Source organism: Meleagris gallopavo, chromosome 8 (assembly GCF_000146605.3).
Source record: "Meleagris gallopavo isolate NT-WF06-2002-E0010 breed Aviagen turkey brand Nicholas breeding stock chromosome 8, Turkey_5.1, whole genome shotgun sequence".
NCBI lineage: Eukaryota > Metazoa > Chordata > Aves > Galliformes > Phasianidae > Meleagris > Meleagris gallopavo.
The window spans coordinates 28,512,000-28,524,510 of NC_015018.2; the positions used below are offsets into that span (position 1 = coordinate 28,512,000).

General features: G+C 38.4%; 1 protein-coding gene across 2 annotated transcripts in view; it reads right to left on the bottom strand.

Moving 5' to 3' along the window:
* Positions 1 to 872: 872 nt before the first annotated feature.
* CCDC186 (coiled-coil domain containing 186) overlaps positions 873 to 12,511 on the bottom strand; it is a 31,815-nt gene continuing 20,176 nt past the window's right edge. The window contains exons 10-16 of one of the 2 annotated variants that reach the window (XR_004160556.1): positions 11,996 to 12,138; positions 9,772 to 10,027; positions 9,068 to 9,257; positions 7,889 to 7,969; positions 6,659 to 6,868; positions 5,481 to 5,700; positions 873 to 4,781 (exon numbers count right to left, since the gene is read on the bottom strand). Coding sequence is in view for 1 of the 2 variants with exons in the window: in XM_019617859.2 (XP_019473404.1) it covers positions 4,698 to 4,781; positions 5,481 to 5,700; positions 6,655 to 6,868; positions 7,889 to 7,969; positions 9,068 to 9,257; positions 9,772 to 10,027; positions 11,996 to 12,138 (1,188 nt within the window). In the remaining variant the exon portion in view is untranslated. Of the gene's footprint in view, positions 4,782 to 5,480; positions 5,701 to 6,654; positions 6,869 to 7,888; positions 7,970 to 9,067; positions 9,258 to 9,771; positions 10,028 to 11,995; positions 12,139 to 12,511 lie in introns of both variants that reach the window. The other variant, XM_019617859.2, reaches the window with a different exon arrangement.

The following is a 12,511-nucleotide window of genomic DNA, read 5'->3' on the forward strand; positions in this document are numbered from 1 at the left end:
ATAAATACTGAGTTTTGGTCCTATCTGTCAGCTAGAACTGCTCCCAATGAAAAAAGCTGGAAAATGAGACAGAAAACCACAAAATAATTCCAGCAAAGGGCAATACAAATAACAGCAACCAGAAATTATAAGGGAACCCTTAGCCTACTCCTGAGAAGCTAGTGATAATTTGCCATTAAATTTCAACTGAAAAGACCTCCTCTCCTTTCACTTAACATTCCACACGAAGTATTAGAATAAACTCTGTAAACTATCCCCTTCTTGGTCTTCTTTTTTCCCAATCTTCATGCAACCAGTCTGTAAAGGCAGGACAGACTATACGAATCTGATTCCTGGACTTATATCTTCATATAAGCATGGCCACAATGAACAGCCCCTAGTCAAAGCATTTTTTAAAAACAGTAATAAGATGACTAAAATACATGTTCCTTCTGTGTAACTGAATAATACAGAGCAGCAAACATGGCACCTCAGATGTAGAGCTGTTACAAAGGGAGTTGTCCTTGAATGCTAACATTATGGCACTGTCAAATTTGCATTACACAAGGAAAAAAGTGGACTCTAGCACTAAGACCAGTTACTGGAATTGGTAATTCAAGCAGTATAGCTACAGCATGACTATCATCTGCCTTCAGGATGGAAAAGTCTCAGTTCAGCTTCCCAGAGATGAAATATGGTGTGTGAGGGATGTACAGCTCTACTTCTCCTGGTTTCACCGTTGGACTGGCTGGCAGTACCTGAGATACACAGCAACGAGGCACTGCCACCTCTTGTTCAGGCAGTGCAATAGAGAAGTCCAGCAGGTACCTGCACAGCCCAGAGGTGGGCAGCAGCACACAGGCAATGGCACAAACCACAGATTCAAAGTCAACTCTCACGCGTTTGTATGTTTATTATTTCAAAGTACAGTATATACAGAATATATAGTGATATTTTCAAAAACTTTATACAGAAGCAAGTATCTACAAAATTTAATCAATAGACACTCTGTATACTCAGACAACATACGTATACATATTGGAAGATTTAACATAGTTTCAGTTAGAATATGAAAATGGGAAAGAAACGCCATCCATCTTAGAAAAGCTTTAAATGCCACCCAACTCCCTCCTCTGCAGCTCAGCTGTCTGCCCTCTAACAGGTTCCAGGTGGCTGTGGAGACACGGTAAATCTGATTTCTAGTGCCACCTACCGTTGGCATTTCCCATCACAGTTGCTTAGCAAGAAGGATCCAAGTCCATACATTCCTATAGGATGTGTCAGGCTTTGAGCTCTGAACCGCTCCCTGGATTCCTGCAGGTTCCCTGCAGCATACAGGCTCATCTTACACTCAATTCAGTGGAAGCAGAAATTGCTACTGTTTAATTTTTAGCTAAGAACTAAAATCTTGTAATGAAAACTATTTCAAAAGTGTAAATTTTTGTTTCAGTAGCTGGAGTTAGCATGGGGTGTTGCCAGCAACAAGTGAAGATGATAAGAGCTTATTTGAGGAAGAAATTGATCTCCATTGCATTCTGGAGATTGAAATGATTTCTACAGCACAAAATGGTGTTGTCCAGTATATAGGATACAGCTTTAGACAACAGTGTGGGATTTTACAGAGGGTAGAAAAGCATCAGCAGCCTTCCTGTAGGGCCTCTAAGAACATCTGGATGTGTGATGTTTCAATTAAAGGAGCACCCTGAGTATTTAGGAAACAGCTGTTTCAACCAGTAGGATACAAAAAGCCACCAGCTTGGAACTTTCAGATGAAGCCTGTGGCAATCACACATCTAATGGACACTGAATTTCAGTGACAGATATGTAAGCTAACTGCTCCAGGCTGTCTTCAAAATTAGCTTATTGGTTCACCGGCAAAATTAATTTATTCCGAGGGCAGTTTTCTATCTCTGGCTCATGATATAAATAGCATCCAAAAAAGTGCAAGTGAAATGAAATGAAACAAGCCTTGCACCCACTGCTGTTCACCTGTGTGAACCATCCCACAGAAACACACCTTTTCAGACATGTTCTTGTGATGTGCACTGAACAATATTACACTGCTGATAATTTACCCCACCAAAATAAAAGGCCTGGCAACATCTATGTGAATTAACACACTACCAGCTCTCAGGAATGAGCAACATCATTTAGCAAAGTTGCTGGCTGACTCCATCATGTATTCATCATATTCTGGACCTACTGTATACAGAATCATTTGGCAATGTGTGAAGTTGATGAAATTTCCATCTCTAACAGGTATGTTTAAAATAAAGCTTCTAGAAGATGACTTTGGTCCATGTGAATACCGTACGCAACACAGTACGTGGAATGAAATTTAGGCTGCTTTGTGTCTCCACACCAAGGGAAAAAACTCTGGAAAGTTACTAGTGCTACAGAAAGAAAGCGGCATTTAGAAGGACAACTAGCTAGGCTTCTCAAATAACTTAAAAGGAGAAACAACCATGCCAAAAAGAAATAAAAATTTCCACAATGTCATTGCACTTGTTCCATCTGCACCATACCTCTCCTTCATTCACATTTTACATCTGAACATACATTAAATGATTACACTATTAACATGATATCTAAAATACTGGAGTCATTCAGCTGAACACCTGAAAATATCCAGAGATCTGGTACATTAGAGCACAAAAATGCAAACATACGAGAGCTAAGCTATGTCTTGACATGCAGGTTGATCTTTCAAGATCCTTTCCTTCAGCAGAAGGTCTAGTTCAGCCGAGACCAACTGCCTGTTTGCTCAGGATTAGATGTCAGCTTCCCAGATGTTGGTGACAAGTCTGTTCCAGCAGAGCCAGGAATTTTCCTCTCCACATCACTTAAGCAACGGTAAAGCAGAGGTAGTCCCATGACTGTGCTGGTAAAAATTCCCTAACATTTTGCACAACCATTGCTCTCAGGAGTTTAAAAAAATATATATGTATGCATAAAAACCCTCCCAGATTAAAGGGTCACAGTTTTTCCAAAGCTCATGAGAATCTAAATCATTGGTTTCCACTCCCTCATTTCTAAACAAAACCCACTGACAGTGAAGGGACCTGCTATCCAAAGACCCTTGAAGCTCTCTGGAGCACAAAGTGGGTCTTGAACCTGCAAGCACTTTCAGAAATGCCTATCCTTGAAATAAACAGGAAGTCTCACTATCCTGTACCATCTACTCACACTAAACATGACCCTTCTGCTCAATGTGGTTCATTACAACAACACTCAAGTGACTCAGTGGCACATGAGATGCTTTCATAAGCTCCCCTCCCTGTATGCTGCAGGATTCAAGCCCTTGTTTTGTATATGATGTAAACTGTACGTAGAGTAAGACAGATTTCCCCCCCTCCAAAGTGCCCTAATTCAAATAGCTAGAGCATTTGAATGCTGTAGCATGTAAGTGTACACAACCTTTTTTCCATAACAGGAAGTTCAAGTAATTAAGAAAAAAACAAAATATGTATTTACAGTGTGAACTGGTCAATAAGTTTTGGTCAAAAGGCAATAAATGCACCAACAATGCATCTACTGCTGGAATAGACACTTCAGATTCTGTAGATTACTTATCCTGGAATTAAAATGTGAGTATGTTGTTGTGAAACTAGAACTTTGCCACCTTGTTCCTCTTCTATGATCACCATCTCAAACACAAACCAACCATTCTCAGTTCATGCCACACTGACCACCTAATTCTTCACAACAGTAAAATTAAGGAGTCACATCATTTCTATGCCATTTCTACAGTCCAATCAACAGACAGAAATCCCACAAGTTATATATTCCACTTCTTACTATCACTTTCACTGGCTGGTCTATCCATGTGTAATGAGAAAACTCAGTAAGCTTCTATTTGAAAAAAAGCTTTTTTTCTTCGTCTGAAAACAGATGCAATCACAATGTAACAGTGGGCAGCTGAACTCTTTTAAAATGCTGTTAAATACACAGAATGCTGGAGAACTTTTAACAATTATCTGAGATCAGATTTCTTTAGATCTATATATCTAAAGATCAGGGGTTACTGGGTTTGTTGAATTGACGTTTATGTTACACATACTCAACAACTGCACCAGAAAGTCTCTTAAACCCTTAATTTTACTGTTGTTTCACTTCTTTTCAATAAAGAAATCAATTAGCTGAATGTTAATCCAATACAGAAAATAAACAATACCATGATCATCACTCAAAAAAACAATTTTGTGACAAAGCATTTTTCCATGCATTTGTCAAAAACGCTTAATCAACCTAAACATCAGAACTAATATGCAAGAAAAGAAATAATATCTGAAAGCCCTTAAAGCTCAGCAACATTGGATATGTTCAACAGCATTTAAAACATAATTGATTTATTTTTTCAAGCTCCATCGTTAAGAGACTGATTAATTACACAGCGCAGAAACAGAAGTCTCACTGCAACTCACTCGAAACATAGTATGCACTGCAAAGTACCTGTATGTGATTCCAAATGAAAGTTTCAGATCAACATAGTGTTAGTAAAACTCAGCAACACCTCAGGCTGGTATTGAGTAGACAGAACTACACAGATGCCTGCAGATCTCTCAAAGTAAGGACAGCCCGCATGACTAAAGGCTGTGTACACAAAATACTGCTTGTGCTGGCAGGCAATCAAAGTTCAGGAAAAACATTAAAAAATAGTGGTCTGTAGCACCTGCCTTTTCTGTATCTTCATGCCATTTATTCCACAGAAGCTTTAGTTATGTCTGCTTGATTTTCTGTTCCAGTTCATGCTTGTGTTTAATAAGCCGTTCTATTTCTGTTCCTAGGGTTTGAAGGTTTTCCTTTGGGGAAAAAAAGAGTAGGTTAACTTACAGAGAGAAAACAAGTAATATCAGCACATCCACTAACAAGTTAAAATAATTATGTCAGCAGATTGATACTTACAAGTACTCAGAACAAATGCAAATGGTTAGAAAGGTAGAGAAAACCAAACGCATTTCAATTAAAGATGCAAACCTCTGAGCAAGTCTTCGTTATGGTTACTAAGATTCTACAGGCTGCCTCTAAGAAGTACAGTGTTCAAGAATTACAATTACTGAAAGAGATCTCCAGCTTCTACAGAACATGGCAGTTCACCTGGCAGCCTACACAACTCTTTTCAGCCTCCCATCCCTTCACAGCAGACGTGCTGACCCAGCAGCTCAGGGTGGTATGCAGTGACTGGCACACAGCCTGGCAGGAGGAGCCCACGCCACAAGCTCCACACAGCTGGGGAGAACATGCAAAACCCCTTCTCCACAGAATGCACACACAGCCAACATTTACTGCTGAGAACCAGCCCACCAGTGCAGTGTGTGACAGGGGTCACAGGGAGGTAGTAGTTCAAGTTACAGCACTCTTTGATTAACCCAGTGCTATCAGTGTCACAATTCACACCGATCTGACATCCAAAAAGCCTCCTCCTTCAATAGCACACATCTCTTCACGGATATTACTTCAGAACCACAAGAATTCACAAAACAAAAGAGACAGACACTCACTTTTAGTGTAATATTTTTCAGTAATGTATCTTCTAACACAGCTTGCAGCTTTCTGTTTATCTCTAAGGAAAGTTCTAACGTGAGACCACTATCTGCAGGATGAGACGTATACAGAGATGCCATAATTCCTCCCCGCCTACTCAAGTGTACTTTGTTGAAGTCAGAGGCCTCTGAGGACAGTGCGCCAGCTTCTTCCCGCAAAATGTAACTCTGAATAATTCTGGGCAAAAAGTAAAAAAGACATCATAGCATTAGAAGGTAGAGTAAAGGCAGACACCAAACTAACTTCAGTATCCTGACATACAGTAATTTTCAAGCAGTACTGTATTACTGAAAAGGCAGTAAAGTTCAACTCCTGCAACTTCTATGGCAGCAGAAAATCTATCACCTGTGGTATGCAGGTGATACAGGCAACAATGGATGGTCATGTCACTACAGTGCGCAAGTTATACGTACTTAGAAGTACTTTGAGAAAATAATATTGCTACTGCAGCCAAAAAGGACTAAAAGATGCCCCACCTACTTTTCTTTGCTGAAAGATAGAATGACCTGTTAGAAAACACCACTCATCCTGAAAGATGAGTACTGTGCAACCTGAACTTGTCTCATGAAACATGACAAGAGTCTTCAATTTTAAGATGATTTTATTATCCCACAGAAACCATCTCCCTCAGCACACAGGAAAGATATATTACATTAGTGTAGCAACACTTGCTGAAATTCAAATCAAGTAAGCCTTGAGAGCTAGAGGAAGGACGGTACAACAATGACCTGTACACAAAACTGCTCAGAGATCTCATGCATGAAAGAGTTGTTTAAACCAACTTCTCTAGCAACAACTCCAACCACATGCTTTATTTTCTGCCTGACTCAAGTTTCTGGAGAAGGATTTGCAGCACTACTGTCAGTTCTCAGTTGCTACTGAGAGCTATGCGACATTAATCCATAAGAGCACAAAGTACAAGATAACCAGGGAGCAACCTTTTGTTGGACTCATTTGTTGGAACAGCCATTGAAGCATCACTGTTCGTTCAAATCATAACTTCCCACATCATTTCAACAGAAGTTGACAATACCAAAACTACACTAAGAACTCCTAAAGAAAAAAAGTGTCTCACATATTCAACCATTTATGCATACTCAATAGGGAAAACTTATGAACCAAACTCAGAACATACTTTGTTTTTTCCTGATTTCCTCCACTAGGTGTTTAATGTGATCCTCCATAAACTCCATCTTCTCATTTTTTCGAGCATGTGCTTTCTGTAGCCTTAGAATTCTTTCGACCAAGACAGACTTGTCCACCTCTGGGAAGCTATCCACAGCCACTGAAGATCCAGTATTCTCTGGAGACCGATCCTCATTGCCGCTGCGTGCATTAAGGGACCCTGCCAACACATTCCAATTTTAGAAGCTCTTTTCATTTCTAACCTAGATAAAATAGAACTTCACCAGTGCAATGCATTCATTATATTTCAATAGCCTGTTTTCTTCAGAATGTTGGTTTCCCTTATATGTGAGCAGGTTTTTATATAAGTAGTATTTATACCATTTAAACGCAAGCTGAAACAGCAGTGTAGTCCCCTGGTATAGGCACAATCCCATTAGTGTAACTGAGCTTACTTTGGTAATACTTTTGCAGAAGTACCTTCATATTCATTAATATTACTTCACGCAAGACTGAACTGATGTTAAACAGATTTGTTCTAGAGTCCACTAAAATTACAACCATGAGAACTGTGTACAGAATGACCAGAGACCTACATTACAAATAGTCCGCAGCACTGATTACTTAGAGAAATATTTTTTGCTTTCTGTTCAACTTTCTAAGTATCTCTCTCTTCTACAGCAAGATCACACAATAATTTGGCAGACTTAACTCAACTTAAAACCCTAATCTATTGAGGAAGAAAACAGATGTTGTTTTCAGCATTAAAGATAATTGTTTTACAGCTAACTGGATAGAAAGTAATGAATTTTACACAAATACGCTGATGCTTCTAAATGTGCTAATTGATTTTATCATTTACACAGTTGCAACTGTCAACAGGGCAGTTAAACACTGCTGAAAGCTGCTGCTAATTTTTGTTTTGTCCTTGGCTGCACTTAAGAGGGTCCTCTACAAATTGGAGAGCTCTAAACTTCCTCCAAACATAAAAGCAAAGTCAGGTGTTTAAGAAGATGCAAAACATATAAACATCAAGCTTCAGTCTTGAATTAAGAACCCTTAACTGCATTCAGCCACATGCATTTTGGTGTTTGAAAGCTATTTTGTCAGCTCTAGTGTTAAACTGCCCACACATTGCATATGCACAAACCACAGAAAGAACAAAAGCTCATGGCAGCATACCATGGCAACCTTATTAAGACGAAGGGATTGCTGTGGCAGCCCTGTTATGTCATATTACCTGATGAACTGGAACGGCTCCCCATGCTGCTGACTTCTTTGTCATAATTACCATTTTCAATCTGATCCAATTTCCTCCGTGCTAAAAGTATAATAAAATTATGGTTACCAACAGGAGATTAAAAATCAAGAATCACAGTGTGATACAACAAACACTCTAATCCTTTGTAACCTGCAATAATTTAACATGGCTTGACTACTTAAAGGTAGCAACTAAAAGCTACGTGGGGGCATGGGAGAACCACCACCTGAAAACAACTACCCTCCTTCTCTCCTTTCCCCTAGACATGAAGTACCTGAATGCAACATCCACTAAGATCCCTAATACACCACAGCAGTTTGTAGACAAAGGGGAATGTCACAGAAAATTAATTCAGACCAAGACGACTTAGATTTGATTTTATCTCTTTTATAACCGCTGAATGACAGAATGGCAGCTCTGTTTTAGGATCTCATGACTATCACTACTGGGAGCTGAAAGCAGTACTTGTGCCAGAAGCACCACTCATTCAAAAGGGATGAAAAGGGAAAGTGCACAGCTGTTCATATTCATACAAAAAAAGAGACAAATAACTTCCCTTGCAAAACACCAGTAGGAGGTTTTTCCCTTTCAAACAGATTTGAATGTATTCAAAACTATCTGCATTCAGAGCTCATGAACTACCAAGTAATTATTTCTGTTTATTGGAAAAAAAACAACCCTGGTCTTTCTAATCCATCTTTATAAACTGAAGTGCTCTGTTTAATACACTGCACATTACCCCTCAGCAGTAACTCCTGATACAGCCAGGAGAAGAAAACTTCTAGCAACTTTTGAATATGCTCATACAGCGATGAGAATCCTTATGCACCCCACAGTGACATTCAGCTAGTGACACACAGGGTAACAAAGAGCAAACTCTCTTGAGATAAACTTTCATTTTATGCATAAGCCCATTACAAATAAGCCAAAGTTATTAGTTTTAACTAATAAGACTGACAATTGACACTACGGGCTGTTTACTCCAACTGCACTTTCCCCCAAATCTAACTTGCTCACTCAGTCTCATTCTCTTTAGGGACAGGAAGATCTTAAAGGAGTGCACTCAGTACAAATACTGACATGACTCTAATCTCTACAAGACCCTGTGAAGGGGCTTACAGACTAGGCTGGCTCATTGTATCTGAAAATAGTTTCAACCTAGCTGAAGCTGTTTTGTGAGGTCTTTCAGGTTTGCTGCATGCTTGCGCTTCTGTGTAGTCAGTTCATCTTTCAGTTCATCCACATGGGTCTTCAGTGCTGTCAGTTCCTTCTGCTCTGAAGCTAGCTGAGCTTGTAGCATCTCAACCTCTAGCTTTCGTTGATCCTCCTCCTTCTGCAACTTGGTGGCCTGAAATTATAGGTCATAAGCAAAAAAAAAAAAAAAAATAGCAGTTTTTACCTGATAATCTCTTGCATTTAAAATTTACTAGACACTAGCTCTGCAGATGAACACACAACAGTGCAATCTGCAGTAAGAGATTCCTAAACTCTGTAACATCTATACAATGCAGCACAGAGCTATGTAGAGCTGTACAGTGCAGTCACATTAACTTATTCATTAAAAATGATGTTCAACTTATATTTTTCAAAGATGACCAAAAAAACAGTTTGCAGTAATAAATTTCACACATGAATTACAAGCTTTTGATTGTTCCAATGACAGCTGCACAGAGAACTCTGCCCTCCAAGACAAAATGAGCAACACAGTAACACCCTCACCTCATTTAAGCCCAGTGTACTTTGGGATTTCTTTCCTCTCCAGGTTGGCAAACTCAAGAACTTGAGTTTGGGAAAGGAAAGATGGAATTCATGTCCTCCAGACCTCTCAGTAGTGCAGAAAACAAGCTGCATGCTATACTCACCAAATCATCTTTAGCCTGCTGAATACATTCCAGCTGATTCTGCAGCTCTCTTTCGCTGTAAGAAAGCTTATCCAATTGGCTCTGTAAGGAATTGTTTTCAGACTGAAGCTGTGCATTCTTACTGGTTAATTTTTCAGTGAATATCAATAGCTCAGATTCTCTTTTCCGACTACCTTCAATGTCCTTCTGGAGATCAGCAATAAGAGAATTGAGACCATCTACTTCTTCCTTTAAAGCACTGATATCTTGTTCATCTCTGTCAAAAAAATTGCATTATATTAGGGAAAACTGAGCTTGAAGTCATCAGATATGAAACCTTACTGAAATAAAAGCATTTGAGACCAAATAAGGGAAAAAAAAAAAACAATTAATGACCCTAGCATATCACTGAGTGCTTTTAAATACCAAAAGAGTTCACAGATTCTGTTTCATGACATGATGCAATGATGAAGTAACACAGAAAACTGTATCTTATGTTAGGGCTGTAGCCAGTGGCATCCTCAAGGAAGGCAAACTCTCTGTTCACTGTGCACTGTACTGGATGTCTAAACAAAATTCTCAGAAGCAGTACTGCAGGTAAGAGAAAGGCCTGCAAATCCAATATGCTCACGTTGTGCTTTTCAAAATACATTCTTTCATTATGATGAGAGACATTTCTACACCTAACAGTCAGGGTTGAAAGAGAAAATTAAACGTTTACATATCTCAGGATGGTCTTAGGGACTCTTAAAATTCTCCAGTAAAGGAGATCCTGAAACACTGCAGGTAAACAGCATCCAGCTCAAAGTGGATCCCAGCATGCAACCTGAAATAATCTTTCCTGCAAAACTCCAAATATTTTAATACTTCTTCCAATGCACAAAAAATAGCTGAACATCCACTTTATGATATCTTTTCACACAAGTCTCCTCTCAGTTTTCTCTAAAAGAAGGAAACCTGCTCTTACAATCTTTTCTCATCAGGAAAAAAGAGATGAGATTTTACACGAATTAAGACAAAGCTCCTTCCAAGAAGATGACAGGTAGTTAAGTTTATTTGTTCTAAGCAACAGTAAGAAAAACAAAGTTCCAGATTCCAGGATTTCTTTTCAGAAATAACAGGCATTTACTGACTGAAGTTTTCAATCTCTTGTTGAGATTCCACAACTTTATTAAACATTCTAGAGAGTAATAAAAACACACTTAGGTCATTTTAAGAGAGAAATAAAAGACTATATAAAAATGATATAGCAGTAATGAGCACTGCAAACACAGGATATTTAAAAACAAACTTTTGATCCAAGCATAATAGAAAAATAGAGTCATTTACAAGGACATCTCAATTACTGAGAAAAGATAACTGGAAAAAAACATTTGCAGTTTTCTCACTGGTCACCAAGCTTATTATGATTCTTTCTGCAGGATTCCAAGAGAAAAAAAAAAAACTGTTACTGATTGAAGTGTAAGGTTCAGTTGTCTCTAATGGAATGCATTTTACCTTAGAAAGGAAGGCTGATGAGAGTGCTAGTACAGCTGACCAGCACAGAGCAAATGGAAAATGCTTCATTCTCTAAAGCCTGAGGAGAACATATTGCTGAAGGACTTTTCAATGACAAATAAGAACTCCTTAGAAGCACTGGAGGGACATGTGAGTGGTTCTGTTTATCCAACAGCTATTTTATTTACTGAGAATCAATGAAGCAGAAAGCATTTCCGCATTCTAGTTAATACAAGTCATACAGAAAACACAGATGCACAGAAACTCAACTGTCCACGAACTCTTGGTTCCTTATACTTTTAAGTGAGCAACCTTCTACACAACACAACTAATACTAACCCACCCTAAACACAAATGTTCCTTACTGTCTGCAAAGTATCTGCTAGATATGAAGCTGTTATTAAATACTTTAATTCACCCATCCCATTTTTGAAGCAATGGATCTTTCCACTTTAGTTCTTACTTTCCCCAGTCTTCCAAAAAAGCAAGCACTAAGCAGGCTCCTACATGACAGAACTTTCTATACAGTATAGTGAAACAAAAGGCTTCCATTGGATGAGTCTAAACTCACCTGTCTCCTAAAGAGACTACAGATGTTCTATTTCTAGCAATATTGATGTACATTAAACAAAACATTTAAGATGATATTCCACATTATGGATGTTTTAAAACACATCATCATTTCAATAAGTAACTTCCCATTTCCTAAAAAATCAGTCACATCATTCCTAAAAGTGCATATCTGTACCTCTGATGTTGATCCTGCAGACGATCTACAGTTTTAACTCTGTCCAGTAAACTCTGAATTTCAGTTTTCTGTCTATTAATGATTTCTTTATACTTGGATAATTCATCTTCTGTTCTTAAACGCTCATCCTCTAGACACTTTACCTAAACAGAAAAAAACAAACTTTATTTTCCCAAGCTTTGAAGCTGAATTATTATGATCGGATGTCTGGATTTTTGTACAAAACACACTACTTTTCAAGATTCTAGGCAGATCAGAACAATAATACCTTTTTTTTTTTTTAATATAAAATACAGATAGAAAAATACACAAAATTTGATGCAAAAAATATCAAATTAAACAAGTGAGACTAACATTAGTCTTGTTCAGAAGCTCAAACTTACAAGACTAATGCACTAAGATTCAAAGACAGAACTTCCCAGTTACAAATCCAAACCCTCTCTTTCTAAGGCCCCACTTATCTCTAGTTTGAGGGACCAGCAAGACAACTCATAGACTAGCTTCAGGAGATCTCAA